This window comes from Actinia tenebrosa, unplaced genomic scaffold, assembly GCF_029948245.1.
Source record: "Actinia tenebrosa isolate PJP-AT-01 unplaced genomic scaffold, QUT_ActTen_1.0 PGA_scaffold10__47_contigs__length_13832649, whole genome shotgun sequence".
NCBI classification, from domain to species: Eukaryota; Metazoa; Cnidaria; class Anthozoa; order Actiniaria; family Actiniidae; genus Actinia; species Actinia tenebrosa.
Genome location: NW_028292570.1, coordinates 9052207 through 9074808, shown reverse-complemented (window position 1 = coordinate 9074808; position 22602 = coordinate 9052207). Strand labels below are relative to the sequence as shown.

The 22602-nt window shown below is 39.8% G+C and overlaps 1 protein-coding gene across 7 annotated transcripts in view; it reads left to right on the top strand.

The window, feature by feature from the left end:
* Positions 1–22602, top strand: part of LOC116305733 (uncharacterized) — a 62769-nt gene that overhangs the window by 12155 nt on the left and 28012 nt on the right. For all 7 annotated transcript variants that reach the window (XM_031715704.2, XM_089026839.1, XM_089026838.1 and 4 more), the window contains exons 3-7: positions 730–1074; positions 6452–6533; positions 7381–7402; positions 8841–8903; positions 9517–9575. In XM_031715704.2, coding sequence (XP_031571564.2) covers positions 730–1074; positions 6452–6533; positions 7381–7402; positions 8841–8903; positions 9517–9575 — 571 coding nt within the window. The remainder of the gene's footprint in view (positions 1–729; positions 1075–6451; positions 6534–7380; positions 7403–8840; positions 8904–9516; positions 9576–22602) is intronic.

The window sequence follows — 22602 nt, the reverse complement described above, 5'->3', positions numbered from 1 at the left end:
CACAAAAAAGTTTTAAGCTGTAAGGTGGGGTAGATTTGGGAGGGGTGGGACATGCTGATGGGCTGAGGAAAGGTCGGGGAGGGGGGAGGGATGGGTGGGTAAGAGATCTGAAACCATTAATCTGACTTCACAACATTATACTATGTACATCATCCATACCCTTCCTCATGGAGGAATTTAAGACACCCCCAAGAAATTCCAACTTTCTTCCATACAAACTTTTGTTCTTTCTCTGACCCCCCTACTCTTCGGAAATTCCAAATTCCTCTGTGGGGTGGGTATGGATGATTTCTGGAACAACACAATATGAGAGGGATGATAGTAAGTGAAGTGGATTGACCATTGAACCTTTGATGAGCTACATTAACCTACTTCATCCAAGCAGTATTAAAATAATGCCCTACTATGTAAAATGTATTGTGTGTTTTATGATTAGATTAGACCATTATCAGAAGTAGAACCATGCATGGGTCCATACATTTTCCATTGACACAAAATTTGTTCTTTTCATGGTTTGAAAAAATTAACTGTGGTCGGCAAAAACCATGATCAATACCCTTTTGAATTTTGTATGGTGTAAGATTTTTGATACACCAAACACACACTATTTACCAGATCTTACACTACGATAAAACAATCATTTTAGTAGACTGAGCTGTGCAAATTTGGAAAAATAGGTTATGTTACACTATGTATTATCAACCAATTTTTAAAAACATTTTTGCTCAGATTGAAAGAATTTACAAAGCACCAAGATTATCTACCATGGAGACGGAAACACCCAATAGTATTAAAAGAAAATGTACCAAAGAGATAGATGATGTTGAGAGTGTGGATGATGACGACGATAGTGAAGATGATGACAGTGATGACTATAGTGAAAAAGATGAAAGCACAACTGCAAAGAACAAAAACCTTTCAGTGAAAAAGTCTTCCTCTGGTTTGGAGAAAATGGTCTGTGAAACATGCAGAGAAAATGTGGACAATGAGGCTGTCTTTGAGACAAAGGATTATATATTTTGCAGCGAAGAATGCATGGAAAGAGGACCTATTCATGAGAAGCAAGCGAAAAAGGTATTTCATAATGATATAATATCTTATATAGCATTGGTTATTCAATTAGATACCATAAGTGCTTAGTGTCAATCATGTAATGTAGCACCTAGTTTTCACACTTTAGTGTATAATATATTTTTTTTAAACTTATATTTTACGACCACCACTCCCTATGCGGGTCTTCTGTGAGGTTCCCTCCACCCGCACTACCACTACATTCTATATAAGCAACATACAACACTCAACTCACGTGTTGCTTTTTACGGAGAAAACACTCATGGCAAGGGAGAGAACAACACAACAAACAAACTCAACGCACATATTATTCAGTCTGAGCCAGGGCTGGAACCCGGACCACAGTGGTGAGAGGCGAGCAGTAAACCACTCTGCCACCCATGCCAACTATAAGTTAATATAAGGCAACTATAAGGCAAACTATAAGTTAATTCTGATACAGTGTAGGCTAGGGAAAGGGTTCTTTTTTCAGAATCAACTTTATTTTGAAATTGGGCTTACCTGGTACTGTATATATTATTACTCACTGTTATTAGTCTAGTGATGTTTGAAAGGAGCTAAAATGATAATAGCTTGTTTCAGTAACTTTCAGCCTTTGAGTAAACTTCCCAGAAAATTACATTTACTCCAAATCTTCTGCATTGTTTTCTCCCCCTTACATGACCAGTGAATCAATTACCGCCATTTGCATTGCTACGCTGCCACCCCAGACAAAAATCGCGACAGTGCACTTTGCAATAGACTGCCGTCAATCAAACACATTGACGTCATTTATAAGCGTTTGGATAGACCCGGTGAGTGTGGCTCATAATACTTGTAAACAATCAACAAGTTTTGGGGCCTTTTGAATCACACATGCGTGTAAATGATGTCAACGTGTTTGATTGCCGGCAGTCTATCGCAAAATGCACATCGCCATTTTTGTCTGGGGTGGCCGCATATCAATGCAAATGGCAGTAAGTAGAAAAAACCCAAAATTTCCCAGTGTTTCATATTTTTTTTACCAGCCCTCGCCCTCCACTCTGACAACCCCTCCTCCCAAATTAGTGTTCTAACATACATGTATACTCGGCCAATATTCTTTTTGGTGTTGAACATTGAAAAAATTACATTATATCTTATTTATGAAAGCCATCGATCTGACCAATGCATGATCAGTTTCTAAAAAATCTTATTCTAAAAATAAAAAATAAATGAGATTGAGGTTTAAACTGAAAATTTGAGATTAGGATCACAACTTAATCTAAAGTATACATCTACTTCCTGTATAGATTAGTAAGTATTTCTTATTCTAACTACAAGTAGAATATTAGGAAGTTTGTTTTTAGTATAACTCTTTTGTCTACTTACAACTCAATAAAAAAGAGAATGATCATAACCGTTCACTTGAAAAAAGTAAAGCAAATGAGTCAGTAAAATTGGATAGTTAAGGGGATTGGATTTTTTTTTAGTCACATGTAAGCCTCTAATTTCCATTTCAGCCATGCAATTATTTTTAATCTGGCTTGTTTTGAGATTAGTCCTTTTGACTCAGTACTGCTCTTTGACTTAAGATTAAAGCTTAGTTGAAATTGTGTCATCAACTGTCATTTGGATTTAAGATAGTTCTTTACTTTGACAGCTAATTATTCTGTAGTATATGCTAATTTGATGTGAAATATGATTCCGAACACTAGTGATTATGAGATTAAAAGAAGAATAAAAAAAGAAACTGAAAAATAGAAAATTAATATTTTTTTCACCATGATGAGTTTTGCATGATTCACGTTTTCAAAGTACAGTGGAAGTCAGATTATTTACTGGATACTCTAAGTGTAAGTCTAAATCAATGATTTGAAAGACCACTATTATTTCTTGCTAGCTTTACATTCTTGAACCTTGTTCTAGTTGCCTAGTAACAGAGTTTTAAATCCTTTTCTTTGTAGTCTTTATTTTGTTCAAGACTGCCATTAATTAATATTCCTTCTTACTGCAATTATTAATTTTCATTATGAACCATATTTGGTTTTTTGTTGTGAGCTTAAACTTTTAAAGCCTTTTCAGAAGTTATAGCTTGTGAGAAATTAATCTCTTGTAAGGAATAAACACAGATGCACATTATTATTATTACAATTAATTTCTTTAGTTTTTAACAATCTTAATATTTTTTTTAATCTCTGCAGACTTTTTTATGCTCATATTAATTTTGTAGTGCATATGTTATTCTCCCCTCAAGTCTTCATTATAATATTTCATACATGCATATTGACAGACATGTTCTAGCTTATGTCAAGGTAAGTTAAAGAAAGCTTGTGAAGCTTTTGGACAGCTTCATTCTTTGTTAGCTGCTTTGTATTACATTATGAAAATTCAGTTTTCTCAAGCCTATTTTTTTCAAATTTGAAATAACTAGCTTCTAAATGTTCAAATTTAAGAGATTATCAAAGACAACAGAATGCTATATAATGATATAAATACATATACATTCTGTCGAAGAAGTAAAATGTTATGGTTTGAAAATTTCTAGAAGTAATTTGAACTTGGTATTAGGCATGTATAGTATTATTAGGCAGACAGTTTATTCATTTGTATGGAAAGGATGGATTTTAATGCTTCTATAAAAAGTTATATAAGACTTAGTATATTTCAAGATGATTTTTATATATACCAGTTAGTATGTGGCAAAACTCTTTGTCCTTTTCATTAAAAAAAAATTATTTAAACATTTGAAAGTAAGGCATATAATTTATCTTTTAGGACAACTGCAAAATGTTCCTTTATTCGATTCTTCCTTTTCTTACTTTCGTCTTAATTTCAAAAGAGTTTTTGTATTGTTATATGAATATACCCTGTTTTTGTTACACAAAGAACATTTTCACAAAGTTTAATATATAGGTATTAAATAATAATTAGAAATATACAATTACATAATAACACAACAGTGAAAGTATAACTCACTGGTCAGTTTCTCATGGTATATTATTTTGATTTCAGAGAGAGCTGTGGAATTTTATTATTATTATATATTGTTGATATTTTTTTTTTTCAGCTGCACAGCCTGAACTCTAGTATTTTATAGTCTATCCATTTTGTAAACAAAGCTTTTTTCATCACACTCCTACGCAATCCAATAGAGTAATGTCTGCTGTGTTGTGCCACATAATTTATTGTAGAGTAGTAAATAATATAAACAGTAATATATTATAATATATGACAATCTACAAAATAATACCATTCTTTAATTTCCCCTTGAGAAAGTAAAATCATGAAAAAAAGTCATTCATTTGAAGAAAAAATTTAAAAAATACTTCCATTTGGAAGTGAGAACAAGTTTTAATTGTGGCAAGGAAGATGAAAAATAATCCAATTAATTAAGCTTTTTCTCTAAGAAAGTGATACAAAGAAAGAACATTGGGCAGAGACAAACATTACTTTTATTTATTAAAAATTTATATAAGATAATTACAGTCTCCAATTTGAAATTCATTTGGTCAGCTTTTCATATCTTTTTTTTGCATTCTGTCACGTTCACTCTATTTTGGACAAAAGTTATTGAACAACCATGTGCATCTTTTATTAAAAACAAAACTTTTAAGCTGTATTTTGTAAGTTTAAATATTTTAATTAATTCCCACAGTGCTTCTGAACTTCAAGTAGATTTGAATCGCTGCAACTAATTACAGGACTGACCAATTTAATCAAAACTCCTCAATCTCTTTCTCTCTCCCTTTAATTAGAACTTGTATTTTGTTTTGTTTATCAATCATGATTTTCTGAGACTTCAGGTCTGACACATTGTCAAGATCTAGTTTTCACAGGAAAGGTTTTAATTTTTAATTAGCAATAACAAAGAAAATTTATTTAGCTAAAGCAATTGTTTATCTGTACTAGCTTCTTTTTCCATGTTTATTTACTTTTACTTCTTTTATTATTTATTAGTTATGATAAGCGTTCTCTTTTATTTCTTCACTCCAACAAATAAAGTTCTCCACTTCTTATTGTCTCAATTTAACCAACATTATGGCCTAGCCTGTCAGGTTTAATTTTGGGTCATGATGATAGATAATAGGTCTTGAATTATTTCTATTCTAAATACTAATTAGTAAAATTTCTATGTTTTTCAGCAAATAATAAAATAAATTCATATATAAACCAAAAATGCCAATAAATAAGAAAGTACAAAGTACACAAACTTGTTGTAGACACTTAGGCTGTCTTACAGTCTCAATATATTTTATAAATGTAAATTTTGAAAATGTGCCAGAAAAAATTGAAACCTCTTGTTAATTAATTAGTTCACAGTGCTTTGAAATTAATTTTCTGGTCAAAATAGTACAAACTTTAAGATTTTTCCTAAGCTTTTCCTGAGATTAATAATTATGAGGATTGAAATTAAGACAGGCGTGGTTACTTGTAATAATATATCAGTCTTGTTTCATAATGCTCATAGGTTATTGAAGCTTCATTGTTTACTCTTGTTTTATAGGTTTTTGATTGTAAATTAATTATTGCTTGCGTCATTGTGTTACATGGGGAGTCCAATAGAAGGTGTTTGAAGACCAGGGTGTCAGTGTTTGCTTCTTTCCTTCCTCTCCTCCTCCCTTTGCATTTCTTTCTTTCTCCTTTTTTCATTCATTCTTTTTTTCTCTTTCTTCCCTTCTTTCTTTTTTCTTTCTCTTCATTTCTTTTGTTTTCTTCCTTTCTTTTTTGTTTTTCTTTCCTTTTTCTTTTTCTTTCGTGGATTTATTTATTTTCTCATCCTTTCTTCTTTCTCTCATTTTTCATTCCTACCCATTTTTTCTTCTATTCCTTCTCTTCCTATAATTTAAGGGGGTTGATGTGTTGATGTTGGGTGGTCAAGCCGATTTCAGTTGTAACAACAAGTAGGCCATAATGTGATTATATTCAAATGGCTTCCACAGGATATAGTCATGTTATAGCATGTTATAAGTTTAGACAGTATTTAGAAAGTTGTTGGGCATTGCACAATAATTATATCAGTGAGATTGTGATGACCACAAATGGACATCATTATGTGTGTCAGTATTTCAATGGCCACAATTACGTTGTGGCTTTCAATCCTTGGTTAAAATTAGAAGTCAAGTTGTTTTTGAGAAAGATAAGAAGGTTCCAACACTTTAAGAAAACTGTGGAAACTCCACTATATAGACCTCTTGAATATTTATGTACCATTTAAAACATTCTCAAAAAGTTTTTGAAATAGAAATAACTTATGAGGACCAACCAAAACACTAACAAGCTGTCTCCCAATTCAACATGATTTTGATCATGTTTTGTCCTTGTTTCTTAATAACACTTAGATAAATATTTAAAAACGTCACCACAACATATGCTTGTGCATGTCATTTGATAATTAAGTCAACTTTCACTTTTATTTAAGACTCGTTCTGGAAGAAACAGCCAATCACCAGCTTCTGGAATCAAAGATTTAAAGCGACAGTGTCGAGGGCTTGGCATGGCAGGTGAGTTGGCTACAATTTATATCTTGTTTGAATGCTTTATTTCTTATTTTGTGGCAAGTAGCTAGTTCGCAAGTTCTTAATTCATGTCTAACCACAATTATAATCATTTCACTTGTGCTCAAATATACTCAGTCAGAACACAGTCAGTTTAAAAATGTGGTTGTTCTTTGCGTAAGAAGTAAACAGTGCATTAAGATATGAAGTCTTTCATTAACTCGTCTCTACATGTGTTTTAAAAGAGCATATACCAAAGTGAAAATGAAAACTAAACATCGATCTAATATGCATGTACTGTATATGAAGCTAAGGGAGTGTGATTTATGCAATTTCATCAATAATTTCAAGCAGCCATGCAGCATAATTATTGGTCCACTCAAAGGGTCTGCCATAAATAACAAGATTAATATCAAGTTTACTCATTGATCTTTCACTTTTGGTAATTGTTAACAGGCATTTGCCGAAATTTTATCATTACATGAGGCACAAACATAATTACTTTACCAAGTAATATTCGTGTTAGCCCTAGGGCTACTTCTCTGGAATAGTCTAGCTATGTATTCTATTACTTAACCCTCCCCAGGAGATTGTTCATAGGCTAGAGAAATTCTGCAGATTCTAGATGTCTTCAGACAGTTTCTTTCTTTACCTCCTAGCTCTTTAGTATCGTAAATTGCTTGAATGAATTCAACCGTTCAGTTTGATCTAAGCCAAAGAAAAATTAATTGACATATTAAAACAGCTTCTTAATGTTTGGAATTGAAACTTCCTTTTTATCATCCTAAGTATTTTTTATATTTTAAACCCTATTGCCATTTACTGACTTGTTTTTTTTATTTATTTCTTGCAGCATCTATCCAAGAACTCATAGGGTAAGCTCTTGTTTTTGATGTTTTTTCTTTTTCTTTTCTTTTTTTTTTTTTTTTTTTCTTTTCTTTTCTTTTTTTTCTTTTTCTTTTTTTTTATTTTTAAGATTTGAGATTTAAAACATTTTGAAATTGGTTTTTTTGAAGTAAATTTTTCAATTTATTCTATTTTCATTTCATTTAGGCTTATAAGTTTTTTATTTTATTTTCAAAGTAAAATTTTGTATGTTTTGTATTTTGCGACATTTCAGTCTCTTACTGTGATTATTGATAATCTGTGAACTCAGATATTCCAACGGCTTGTTGTGAAATTGGTTTTTCGCTGCAGCCAATCAAAAAAATGAAAGGTAGCAACTGATTATTTTTTATCGACAACAGCAAAAAGCCCAGTTCATGACAAGCCATTAGTATGTCTCTCAGTTCACAGAATATTGAAATAGACCCTTTTCAAGTTTCAAATTACCGCTGTGTTCCTTGATTACAGACTCATTTGCTCAGGCTTAGCCTCGAATCAGTGTCTAAATATTCACAAATACCAACTGTAAAGTAAAGAATGCACAACTTCAACAATACAAACACTTTGAAACTTGACGGACCTTGACTGGAACGCGTGAATGTTTTTCACAAAATCAAAGCCTGAGTAAATGAGTCTGTAATCAATAAACACAGCAGTAATTTGGAACTCGAAAAGGGTCTATTGTAGTAAATATGTTTTAATTTCATTTTGTTCCATTTCATTTTTCATTTTATTTCATCCCATTCTATTTCCTTTTTCTCATTTTTTTTCCATTTCATTGTTATATCATGCATCAATAATTGATTGTCATGTTAATCTAAAAAAGAAAAGAAGTCTTCCAAGTATAACTTTTAAGAGAGAATTCTTTTCTAATTCAACCAGTGAGCACGAAAAACTATTTTCTCGAATAAAGGCTGTTGTACAAGGCTAAAATCTTGTTATTCAGAAAGTTTAACTTGTTTGGAAGTGGAGATGATCGATGAAAGTGGAATCAAAGTGTTAACCCAAAGCAAAAATTTTACTCGAAAATGAGGTTTAGGCCTTCATTTGCTTATTTCCCACGATATTTTCTATAAAAAAGCCTGACAAAGCAACATTCTAACACAAATACAACAAAACATCTTTGTACAATTAAAAATACCGCTTCAAACAGGCATTTTATCATAGTACATCAGTTTCTAACTGTATAAAAATTGGGATCAAAACTCATATGAAAGTCTAGTTTTTGGCGCTTTTTGCCATTATTGCTCATTATTGAAAAAAGTTTTCTGTTAATTTTAATAAAACAAAATTCTTAATAGTGTCATAATCATAAACAACTAAAAAATCAATCAATAAAACCAATTACAAACTAAAAATGTCTAGTATATCCAGTCATGTTCCGTAGCTGTGTTACATAGAGTGACAAGTGTTTGTTATTAAATCAAGGTGTCCCACACCAGGCTGTGATGGTAAAGGTCATATCAATGGCAGATTTTCATCTCATCGCAGGTATTTCACACTACTTCCTTGACATCTTTAGACCTTGATTAATTCAACCCTCAATTAATTAAATGTCAATTTCATTCTTTGTCATAAAGACAGCTTGTGGTGACGACTTGTTGTCTCATGCTTTTAGAGAAATTTTAGTCATTTGCTGAGAGCTATCGCAGCAAGAAGTTTGTTTGTCATTGAATATGTTGTATGTATTTTTGTACTAGAGAATATGATGAGACCAATGTTTGTACTATCTGTGTCAGGAACCTTGTGTTAATTGATTTAAATATTTTGGGTTTATTTTGTTTTATGGTTTCATTTAATTGTTGCAGTATCTATAGAATAGCCTGTATTTTCCAAACATTTCCAGCTTTATTAATATTATTTATACATTTATTCTAGAATATCTTGATTTCGCCTTCTATTCGAATTTTATTTCTTATTTTTGTGATGTTATTATTGGCTTTTTTCATCTTGATCATCATCACTGCCACCATAATATTTCTCATCATTAATGTTCCCATTGCATTTTATTAACACTATTTTTAGCTAGACCATTACATTTTATCTTAATTAATATTAGTTATTCAGTATTTAATAATTGTTTTGTTGCTTTTGTTTCTGCTAGTGTGTATGGTTGTCCTCATGCCAATAAATCAAGTAGAAAAATGAGAAATGATTCCGCAGGTTGGTATCATCTTTTTCCCCAATATGTTGTGTTGATCAGGGGGGATCCAGGAATTTGTTCAGGGGAGGGTGCTGCGCACAAAGTTAACCCAGGGAGGGGTGCACCCCTTAGAATCAAAGGGAAAAAAACAGTATTTTGCATTGGTTATCTTCAAAGTAGGAGAACAAAGTTGAACCAGGGAGGGGTGTGCACCCCCTGCACCCCTCCCCTGGATCTGCCACTGTTGATTCAGTAGTATAGGGAATGGGGGTTCCAGCGCAATCTCAACACGGGCAAGACCCGTGTCAAAAATCCACCTACGGAAACAACCCACTCCAAGTGTGGTTGGGGGCAACAGCGCAAATATGTTAGTCTATATATGGAGTGCGAAGAATGTAAGAGAACTTTTAAGAAAGAAGCGGATTTGAAAAAGCATTTGAAAATGAAGACGAAGTGTATGAGCAGTTATGATTGTGGATGTGGTAAGAAGTTTGAGACTAAGGTTAAATTGTTTTGGCATTGTCAGGACTGTGAGTACGACTACGACGACTTAAAAAGTGCTTGGTATTAGGTATAAAATATTTCCTATTATATAGATGGAATCCCAAAGCAACTTCAGCACGGTGTCAATACCCGGTAACGGTGAGATTGACGTTAGACAGTTTTGGCGTCAGTCAGAAAGGAAGGTTAAAAGGACTCTCCGAAAAGGTATAGAAGAATTAGGAGCCCTGAAAGCGAGCATAATGGTAGAAGTAAGTTTGTCAAAAGACGAGGTAATGACGACAGCAATGTTGCGATCAAAGTCGTTAGTGATATTAGAATCCACGAATCTGGATAGGTCACTCAGTGAAGCCTTAGAAGCAATAATGGAGTCGCTGTCTAACTACACGAAAGAAGGATCGGGTTGGACAGTAGAGGAGGTTGAAGGAATAGAGATAAGTATAGCCAGGTACGTACCCATACGAGGGGGGAGTTACGTACCGCTACCAACGTGGGTAGAAAGGAAGAAGGCTATTGTAAACGTGAAGAATGAAGACAATCGATGCTTTATGTGGGCAATCAGGTCTGCACTGTATCCAGCAGAGAAGGATCCCTGTAGGACAAGTAAGTATCCCACAGACGATTTAGAGTGGGATGGTGTGGAATTTCCCATGCAGTTGATAGACATCCCCATATTTGAGGAAATAAACGATCTAGCAATTAACGTTTACGGAGTCAGAGAGCAGACGATAGTACCGTTAGTTCTGTCAAAAAGTAAAGGAGAGCGCGTACATTTATTCTACCACGGCGGACACTACTCATGGGTTAAACACATTAGCAGACTATTCTACAGACATACTAAGCACAAAGGCAAAAAGTACTTCTGTGACTGCTGCTTGCTGTCATTTACCAGCGTTAAAGCTCTAAAGGATCACGACGAAATATGTCGCGGAGTCGAAGAAGTGGCGCAACAGATCCAGATGCCTACAGATAAGAACCTATCCTACTCAGACCATCAAAAGCAGATGCAGGTGCCTTACGTGATATATGCAGACTTTGAAGCGTTGATAACTAAGGAAGAGCAGAAACGTGGCGCCACGAATAAGGTAGGATTACACGAGATCTGCTCCTTTGGTTACATAGTAGTCAGATCAGACGGTAAAGCAAACCCTCCTGTGATTTACCGAGGTAAGAACGCAGCTAATGAGTTTCTAGAAGCATTGCGAGAAGAGGAGGGAGAGATTAGAGAACAATTAAGACGTCCAAAGAAGATGGAATTTACCAAAGAGAACCAGGAGGCTTTTAACAAGGCAAAAAAATGCCACATTTGTCAACATACGCTTCTTCAGTTTGGAAGACGAGCCAAGAAAGCGTGGGATGAAGATGGAAAGTATCTAGGAGAAGCTCATTTTAAATGCGGGAAGTATGCTAAGAAAGGTGAGAAGCCGGGAAAGCCCTCCACGCACTGCATTCACTGTCACAAAGCATTTGTTGAGGATTTCTATGTGGATAAGGTTAGGGATCACTGCCACATCACGGGTAAATACAGAGGAGCGGCTCATTGGAAATGCAATATAAACTTCAAAGTAAATCCAGACATGGAGATTCCGGTGTTCTTTCACAACCTCCGCGGTTACGACTCCCATTTGCTACTACAAGGAACAGACGGCTCCGACGTCAAATGCATACCCAACAACAAAGAGCGCTACATGTCCGTAACTGTGGGTAAGCTAAAGTTCTTAGATTCGCAGCAGTTTATGGCGGACTCCTTAGCAAACCTCGTAAAGTATAACACCAACTTTCCCATTTCCAGTCAATACGGCGCGGAAAGGAAAGGAGTCTACCCATACGAATACATGGACTCCTGGGATCGATTCAAAGAACCCCTACCACCCAAAGATCGCTTCTACAGCACCCTAAACGAGTCTGGTATAAAGGATGAGGAGTACCAGCATGCGTTAGACGTGTGGGAAAAGTACTCCTGTGAGAACATGGGTGACTACCACGACATCTACCTAAGGTCTGACGTAGTGCTGCTTGCAGATGTTTTCCAAAGCTTCAGAAAGATGGCTATGGAATATTACGGATTGGATCCCGCTAATTTCTACACGGCTCCTGGGCTCAGCTGGAGTGCTTTGTTAAAGAAGACAAATGCGCAGTTGGATCTCCTAACGGAGTACGACATGTATCGGTTTATGGAAGACGGTATTCGTGGCGGCGTATGCGGACCCAGCCGACGTTACGCCCGCGCAAACAACCCCTTAGTAGAGCACGACCCAGAGAAACCAACCACATACATTTACTACCTGGATGCGAATAACCTTTATGGTTGGGCAATGTCACAGTACCTACCTGTGAGAGACTTCGAATGGGATCCAGTGAAGCCGATAGACTTCTACATGCAGGTAGGAAAGGAGGAAGACAAGGGTTACGTCTTAGAAGTGGATCTGGAGTACCCAGAGCGCCTGCACGACGAACACAATGAGTTCCCCTTAGCACCAGAAGCGATAGAGATACCATTTAAGCAGCTAAGTCCGCTGCAAAAGCAAATGTGCCCTGGTTACAAACCGTACAGGAAACTAACTATGAACCTGATGGATAAGAAGAAGTATGTGGTACATTACCGCAACCTGCAGTTCTACGTGCGACACGGAATGCGCGTAGAGAAGATCCACAGAGTCCTAAAATTCACGCAGGAGCCCTGGATGCGCCCCTACATTGACTTTAACACGCAAAAGCGTACCGCAGCGAAAAATGACTTCGAGAAAAATCTCTTTAAACTGATGAACAACAGCGTGTTCGGAAAGACAATGGAGAACATCCGCAAGCGCGTAAGCGTAAAAATAGTCAGCACCAAAGAGGAAGCAGAAGCATACGTGTCACAGCCAGGCTTCGTTAGATACGTAGAAATGCTGAACTTCTACGTGATTCACATGAAAAGGGCAAACCTCTTACTAAACAAGCCCGTTTACACAGGCTTTACGGTGCTGGATCTATCGAAGCTGCTTATGTACGAGTTCTACTACGATAAGCTTAAGCCAAAGTACGGAGACCGCTGTCGCCTCCTGTACACAGACACCGACTCCCTAATTCTAGAAGTGCAAACGGAAGACGTTTACAAAGACTGCCTCCCCGACATAGACGAGTACGACACCAGCGGTTACCCGAAGGAGCACTTCCTTTACTCTGCGAAGAATAAGAAGGTAATTGGGAAGATGAAAGACGAAATGTTAGGAAAACCCATCGTGGAATACGTGGGTCTGAAACCAAAGATGTACAGCGTGCTAAAGTTAGACGGCGTAGAAAAGAAAGCTAAAGGCGTAAAAAAGTATGTGGTTAAGAAGGACATTACGCACGAGTCCTACCTCAACGTATTACGAACACGCAAGGAACAGCGGCATAAGATGAACAGCCTGCGCAGCTATGGTCATCAGATACATAACGTCACGCAGGAGAAGGTGTCACTGTCTGCATTTGACGGTAAGCGATGGATGTGTGATGACGGAGTGCATACGATAGCATTCGGACATCACACGATAAGCAGTTCTTCTTTGACGAACCCACGCGTGGGACCATCATGAAGATAATACAAGATGGGCTGACCCTTCTTAGCTATCGCACTTCGGATCTGGTAAGTTTCCAAAGACCAATTAGGATCCGTAGCTCTTTTGGATCCTCCTTCTAATTCACCCGGCTCATAGAGATATCGAACCGTGACATTACCTAATTTCTTTTCATGGGGGAAGACCGCCCTCGAACTTCTGATGAAGGACTTGTGTTCCACGTGTTTCTTTTTTATGGCATCCCTGGGTTTCATTCCCGTAGCCCTGGCCGCCTCGTTGTTCGAAGCTGCGACGACCTGGGGGAGCCTCTGAGTCCATTCCCTATTGCGTTTGGAGGGATCTTCCAGCTCTTTCCAATACTGGTATCCAAAGAGACGCTCGGCCAGGGTCTTATTGAATCTTTCGACGATGCTCTGACCCCTGTGGTACTCTGCTTTAGCTCTTCTAATCTTAGTGTCGTGGTCTTTCAGGGTCTTGGTAACCACGCCCATAAACTCCGTCCCCGCATCCACTTGCAGCAGCTTAGGCCATTTCAAGACGCGCTTATAAACCCTACCTAGGGCTTCTGCGACTTCCCCAGAATCCTTGCTGGTTATAGGTTCGGCGTCCTTGTATCTGCTTGCGATATCGACTACGGTCAAAGCGTACCTATAGGTCTTCTTTCTCACCTTATCGTGCGGCAAGAAAAGCAAATCCGCTTGATGAACTTCATTAGGGGTATTTACGGTGAAGCTGGGCCTGGGAATGTACTTAGGCACGGGAAGATAAACCTGCCAGAGGGTTTGTTTTTTCAACCAGTTCTTAGCCGTTTCGTCTGATACCCTGGCCGCGGTCGCGAGTTTCTTGATAGCTGACGCTCCTCTCCAATAGCCTTCCGGCCCATAGTAAATCCTTTTAAGTTTGTCCTCTACGCGGCCCATTATATGAATTCCAAAACAAGATTGATCTTACGTCCGTTAAAATCCACCGTCTTTCCGTCCACTTTAATGGTGATGTTTATGCTTTCTACCAAATTAGACAAGTCATAGCTCAAAGAAATGGGAGTGTATTCTACTGGGTCAAATGGATTACCTTGGGGCAGAAACTTGGACATAAGAGAAGACTTTTCTCCATTGTTGTAACTATGGACCAAGTCGCAATAGACTTCATAAGAGGATGCGACTTTCCATTTCACATCATATGTACTGCCGCTATTTATCGTGGTACTAGTAAGGCCCAGGAGTTCTACCAATGAACTGTCCTTTAAATTAGCGCTCCCATTATTTTTCTTAAATGTCATTTCATGGGGTAATCCTGTGGTAAGAGTATATCCATGCTTTGCTAGCTCCTTAGCCAGTGTTATGGGGGTGTAATGGGAATCTGGTATTTTTGGTTTGGTGCCGGAAGTTCCGATGACAAAGCCATTAATTAAATTATACCAAGAATTGTACAAAGAGCAACTAACCAACCGAACCTTACAGGCTTTGATGGGAGGATTCAAATACGTGGTAAAGTCATTCTTGTCGCTTTCCAAAAAGACGATCATTATATTAGATACGCCAAAGCCACGCCTCCGGCCAGCCCTGCGACTCCTACAAAGACCAATTCATTGTCTTTTTGTTTCTTAGAAGGCTGGTAGTAATTCTTGAACTGAGGCTTTTTCATTCTAAAGTCGGGGTGTGCTTGCGCATAAAGTTTGAAGGCGTAGTCTGTGTTTTCGAAGTTCTTGTCTGCCTGCATCTTGTCTTGGTAGTTCTTATCCAACCAATCCCTGTAAGCTTGTCTTTTTTCATTCCAAGCTGCAACGTCCCTTTGATATTTCTCCAGCGCTAAGTCGTGTCTCTTTCTTTCGGCGGCACCGCTTTTGTCGCCTCTAACTAATCTATCTAAATATTGACCACCATAATTAGCTCCAGTGAATGCTAAAGCTGCAATAACTCCACCTGCGACCACGCTAGCCATATATATTACACCGTAGGTAGGTACTTTTCCTTCCGTAGGTAATCCTTTACCATGATAGCCCCGCCTACGGCAGCGGTCATTTTAGCAAAATTAGCGAAGCTCTTGCTTGGGTCTTCAGTAAAGTCTTCTTTGAGCACTTTCTTACCTACCCAACCAATACCCGCAACGATGGAAGTAATGATAGCTGCCTCTTCAACAGTTTTCAACAACGCGGTCGACATTATATTACAAAGCAAGAAGGAAAATCTAGGTCGCCACGGTACGTGGTGATAAATCTACTCCATTTCAGGGATCTTACTTTTTCTAACCTCCACAGGTGCGTGATACGTTGGTGGTTCTACCTTTTTCGTTGCCCGCCATTGTAAGTAAAGGCTGCCTGCTGCTATAGCGACTCCTAACGCGCCAATGACGTACCCAGGATTAATGAAGGATTCCTCTTCCTCCACCTTTTCTTCTTTCTTTGCTTTGTTCTTCCTGTTCATCTCCGCGAGCTTCTTACCGGCAGCAACTCTGCCTGGAGATTTAGCCTTGGTGATTCGTTGCTCCTCTACTTGAGGGGTTTCCTCCGCCTTCGATTCAGCTTCACTCATTTATATCTAAGGACTTGAAGGAATTGATAAGTACTTAACTAGGTACTTGAGGCGACCTGGGTAATTCCCGCGAATGACTTGACTAAGTACTTGATAAGTCACTTGCAGGTACTTGACTAGGTACCTCAGCAAGTGCCGCCTGGAAGACCTTTTCGACTTCTCTGTCCTTCTTGAAGTCCTTCCAAGATGTTCCGAAGGAACCTAGTACCTCCTTCAAGTCGACATGCTGAGCTACGTGCAAAGCCGCAGAGGCGACTGCCATTAACTTACCGCACTTCAAAGACAACCACCCACAGGTTATCTTAAGTTCTTGGGATATGACATAGTCATCTCTTATGTCCTTCTGTAGTTGCTCCACGTCGTCTATAGGCAGTGCAAGTCCAAGCAATTTAGTGGCAAGTCGGATAGCGGAGTCTGCTACGGCGTCCGTGGTCTTACTTGCAAGGGCGGCCTCGTACCTCTTATGGAACTTCTTAACCTCCTCTTCTGACAACTTATTAACCTGCTCATGGGTAAGTTCCTTGCCTATCATTTCTTTGCACTTCCCAGATGACACAAGGATGTTAAGTTGTTCCTTGAGGTTACTTTCATCTAGCTGTGGGGGACTTCATCTAAGAGCTGCTCAATCTCCATATACATTAGGAATCATAGATTCCAACCTCGTACGGAAACCTCAAAGAGAAGATCATTTTGGAATGTTGGTGCGTTTTTAAATGCCGCATGTATTCATGCAACTGTTCCTTGCTTATCTCGCCGCCGTAGTCGCTTAAGATGGTTTCCAGGTCAGACTTACTTGGAGTATAAAATACTACGAGAGAGCCTATGTTTTCCCTAAAGGGCTTAGAGACACTGGTAAGCTGCTGGGAAAGCAACCAAACGCTGATATTGTCATGCCTACCGCTAAAGGCGAGCTTCACTAATTCGGAAGTGCGTCTTTTTACGTCGTCCCCACAGGCAATGTCATCCAGTATGAGTAAAGTCTGTGTATCTTTAGGGAATTGCTTGTGCCAGAACTTAAGATGGCTGGATAACTCGTTAGGATCTAAGATATCTACAAAGAAGTCGTCATCTTTCACTCCTATGCCCGTCCAGGTGCGGTTGTTCACGTAGGTGGGGCATAATAGCACTATGTAGTCGAAGCGGTATCTAAAGGGTCCTAATAGCTGCTCTACCACGAACTGGGTCTTTCCGCAGCCGGTGGGTCCTACTATCAGAGCGTTACAAGGCATGTGATCTGGGTTCATATATAGATGGAACCAGTGGAAGCAGTAAGAAGGATTACCGCCGACGCAAAGGATAAAAAAGACACCATAGAAATGCAAAGGGAGGAGATAGACCGGTTAAAAGAGCGCGTACAGGAATTGTACGATGAAATGTGTGGTCTGAAGCGCGCGGAACGGTTTGGTGCGCTTTTGACAATGGCGACGTGGGCTAAGGAGTCCATTAAGGACTTCATTCGATATCCCCCATAGATATATGGACTGCATTACGTGCGAACTACCTGCTGACTGCATAATCCCTCCCAAAACACCGATACCCAAACCGTGTAAAAAATACACCTGCCGTCACTGTAATAAGGTATTCTCTGAAGAAGACTTCGTTGGACATTGGTGTCCCGCGGATACTAAAGCACAAAGGACTTTAGACGACGCTCGAGAAGAGTAAGAGGTCGCAAAGAAGATCTTACTAAGCCCCGGCAAGGGGAATTAGCATAGGTCTTTCTTTTTTATTGTTATTTTGTTAAATGCTGCAAAGAGGTCTCAAGTAAGGACCTATTTTTTATTGTTATTTTGTTAAATCATCGTAATCGAAGAATGGTTAACATGATTATCTTTTTGCTGGTTTCAACGATGAGAAAGAATGATACCTCATCTTTTAATGGGGGCTTAACAAAATAACAAGAAATAATAGACCCTATCCTAAAACCCTCTTACGGGGCTTAACAAAATAACAAGAAATAATAGACCCTATCCTAAAACCCTCTTACAGGGTTTAACAATTTAACAATAAAAAATAAGGTATATATAATGAAGTGCGTGCAATGTGATAGAGCTTTTAGTAGCAAGCAGCGACTGCAATACCATCTTTCCAAGAAAGTCTGTCAGAAGACCATCAGCACTGTTTGCGGTGACTGCGGTAAGGAACTGTCCACAGTACAGGCCCTACGATATCACCGCGAGCATAGAGTCTGCCTTAAAGGTCATTGCCGCCGATGCGATGAACCCCTCTTCGAAGAAAACTGGCATAAGTACCGCTGCCGTCGCTATGACCTCACAGATGTGGTCTGCGAGACCCACGGCGATTTAGCAGAGCGATGTTGCCCCCTTGAAACCGGCCGGGTGCTCACGCGACGTAAGAAGGAGATCGACGAAGACTTCGTATGCTTCGACGACTATGAGGGTGTAAGGTGGGAGAATAGGGAACACTGGGATGGCATCTGCGACCGATGTGGCTGTATACGTAGCGGCCAACATATTTGGTGCTGCCTTTACGATGGCCCTAAGCCCTTAGATCATTATCTGTTGGTAAGAAAAGAGTGGAATCTACTTAAGGTATAATGTTACCTTACATCGCAGCGTTCCTAGGAGGTGTGACTATTACCTTATCAGCGTATGAAATGGCGGAAAAAATGAGGGCAGACACAGCAGATGACTACTTATCCGCCCATGAAGAGGATTAGTCGCACAACGGATTATCCTCCGCTCGACGTTCGATGTCAAACTTCCATCGGCCGTTTACCTTACCATGACTGCGTAGGTGTGTATATTCTTCACCCTGCAGTATGTATCTCACACAGTCAGGCGCCCAAAGGCTGTATTCCTGACCGTCGCGTTCTAAGACCAACCTCAAACGGTCGATGTCTTCGAATGCGACGTAGTTTTTTATTCGGTATGAAACGCCTTGCAGCAGATCTCGCCAGTATGTTTGTTTAAGAATCATTATACCTATGAAATATTTTAAGGTGCGTGCTTAAAGTGTCTTGACCTTTGAATGCCTTAATGCACCAAGGGCAAGGAATGCGAATACCGGCAACATATTCGTCTATTTCCCTGCAAAGTAGATCATAATCATTGCTTACGATGGTTTAAATATCCATTTTTCTTCATATCGTTCCAACATTACCCTTTGTTTCTCGGACAATACGCCGGTGCCTTTGGGTGTCTTCAATTCTATGCATAATCCATTGTATTTATTATGGTTGTTAAGGATCAGCAGATCGGGTTGGCCTGCCTGGTAGCCTTTCCGCCAGCTTTTAATGCGCTTACTTGCGGTTGTCCTGCAGTTCTCCAAGACCTGGAACTATGATTACGTGCGAGTAGAACCTACGCACCCTGTGTACGGTTCTATCGTGTATGTCTGCCTCCGTTTCTATCTTAAATGCCATTGGATTTGAACCATTGAATCGCTTCTCCATATCGTATTTACCTGTCTTCCTTAGCGTGGGTAGAACGTCACCCAACACCCATTTCCTGAACTTTTTTGCTTCAGCCTTTTCAGATCCGAATATCAATTCGTAAAGACCTTCCTCCGTCAAATACACGGCATTGGGTTGTGCGTTAAGGGTGTCACGCTGAGTACACCCTTTAAAGACTTCAAAGTTACCCTGTTTTCCTCTGATACGTGATCAGACGCCGCTTTTCTGGAATTTACGTAACCCAACGCCGCCGCCACCTCCTTCGCTTTGAAGTAAAGTTTATCGCCTTGCACTATGCATTGCAGTTTGGTTTCGTTGTTTTCGAATACGCGAAGCATATTATACCTAAGGAATATTTTTATCCTTTCGCTTGGCTCAAGGAACGCGAATCAATACGCAACGCTTTTTAGCTGATTCATTTCTACACTCAGTTGCGCGTCTGAGGACTACGAAGATATATGCGTTGATCTAGTAGCGTCGCTGGCGTCTTTGGTGCGCTTGATCTCCAACGTAATGCCGTCCTGGGTATTTACCAGCCGCAATCCCTGTCCATGTAGGTCTTCGTCGTTCGTCGTGCGCATGTCGATCCACAGCGCGTACTTATCCTTAAAGAATTTCTTTGGGTCAATTTGGTCGCCAAACTTACGTGCGACTTCCCGGTACATATCCGCGGGCTTTATCCCTTGTGAGTAAACCTTATTAGGCACTCCGTTGATGCTAACACCTACGTTGGTAATGTTAGGATTAAAGAACGCCTCGGAGTCACGCAATCCTGCCGTGTATGTCTTTGCGAACAGCAACATTAATCCCTGTGAGGCTGCGCCTGGGAAGGTAATGCTTTGGTTGATGACCTCTTCGACGTATTTGTAAAGCTGAACGTCTTGTACATCACGACGTGGTCGTAAAGGAAAGCCTTCCCGGCGCTGTATTCCATACCGGCGCTACGTGCTAAGTCTTCGCTGTATACCGTTTCATACTGCAGCTCTAAGTTAGTAACGGAGTATGGGTGGACGGCTGATGAACTTACATCTTTTCCTTGCAGGATGTTCGTAGTGTCTGCTAGGGTTACTTCGAACTGCAGTTCGCTTAGCTGCCTTGGGTAGTATGCACCGTGGTTCGTGATAACTTCAAAGTCCAAAGGAACGACATATTTAGTACCATAAGCCGTCTTTATTTCGTCTTCTCACGAGGCGCTGTCGGTTGCGCTTCTTACCTTGCGTATGGCTTCACGGCGATTCCCTGCTCTATCCTTTGCGCGCGGTCAAATGCAGTCAACCAATAAGTCTTTGTACGTGGTTATACAAATCATACCTGTTAAGTCCAGCAAGGATTCGCCCGGCGAACTTTACGCGCATTTTGGAAACAAGGTTTTCTACCTGCATTATTGACGACGTAACGCGCTGTCTGCGGTTATCTGGCTGTATTGCCTAGGTTAAACCTTAGCGCTCATGGTGCCAGGGAACGCTAACTAGGTTATCCCGTTAGTCGGGGGTACGCCACGTACAGCGTTTCTCATGGCTTTGGGCGCTAGAATGAAGGTGTGAATGTAACCCTGTGAAAGGTTCGTTCTGCTTTCAGTCCGCCAACCTGCTTTAGGTAATCTGTTTGGTTTTGTAACTTTGAGCTTCTCATATATATGAAGTAGAAGAACGATTTTGACCCCACCACCGAAGAGGTCAGTCGACATTAACGACGAAGAATACGACGCCATGGACCTAAATGCGCGGAAACCGCTCCTCACGTTACGACATGGCCGTGATAGCAGGTATGGTGAAGGTGGAGAGCTTCAAGGCACCTTGAATCGCATGTGGCAATCAAGAAACCGCGGCAGCCCCGTCCCTGAGTACTTGGAACTTTCGAAACATAGACGATCAGGTAGCTCAACGCGCGCGGGAAAAACCCCGTAGAGTGGGCAACGCAAGAGCTAACGCAGCGTTATTCCAGTTTGATGCTGACGACGTAAGGCTCACAGAACGCGGAAACAACGTTCCCCTCATAATCGTTCAAGACCTGTAGATTTCCTGACAAAGACCGCTGTACGAAACACACCCCTCTTTGATGAGGAGGGGCACGTTTAGGGTGACGTCTCAAGATTAAAATGCGTTCGAACTAGCTTACCCGAAGCGCGTTAGAAAGGTTGTAAACCCTAAATGAACGTGTTTGCGCTATAAAACGCTTCAAGGGCCTTGCAATAAACGTTGGAGGAAAGGGAAGGCAGATTACATGCACAAAACAACTACTCCCTGATGCTCAAACGAGAGAACTTAACGATAAAAACCAAAGAATAATAGAAATTGAGAGAACAAAAGATGATGCTGAACGCGAATGAACCATGCTGAAAAGGCATTCGATCTCGCCCTGCAAGACCTAAACATAAGCAATGAAGCATCTAAACGTGCATATCACCATAGCTGGCGCTTTGGAGGAACGGCGGCAGTTGTTGCCGAAATTAACACTAAAAGAGAGCAAATCCGGCAAAGAGATCATCCATCGATAACCTGTAGAGGCAAATAGAGCTGCATCAGAAGGATCGAGACCACAACGTACCGAGGAAGAAAGGCATCAGCTCAAAAGTAATTGAGTCCCTCGAAATCCTCCTTGCGGAATTGCGGCTCAAAAGGAAAACCTGCAAAAGAGTTGGGGGTGGGTCTTACCACCAAGGAAAAAGTAAAAAGAGCCCTTTAAAAGTATGGGCGTTCCGCTGGCGTTTTTGCGGTCGCTATTTCAGCGTAGTAGGAAGTTATCCTATCCGCTCTTAAGGCTACGGGTCGCGTGCGTAAATAATCAAGGGCAATGGGCTGGACGGCCTAGGAAAAAAGTGCAGCCGGTTTGCCTGGGCTGCTGTGGTTCGTTGTTTCCTTGGCGCTTCAGGGCCGGGCGAAGACACTGCTAAGTTTGTGGGGAATAATAACATTGGGATCTTTTCGTCGCTAATGGAAGTGGTCCTTCCTGAAGAAGATGAAGGCTATCTTCTCATCGGACGGTTCCTGCCTTTGAAGATAATGAAAGACGGTATTAGCACGCCCTGGTAAATTTGGAACCAACCGGCAACACACTC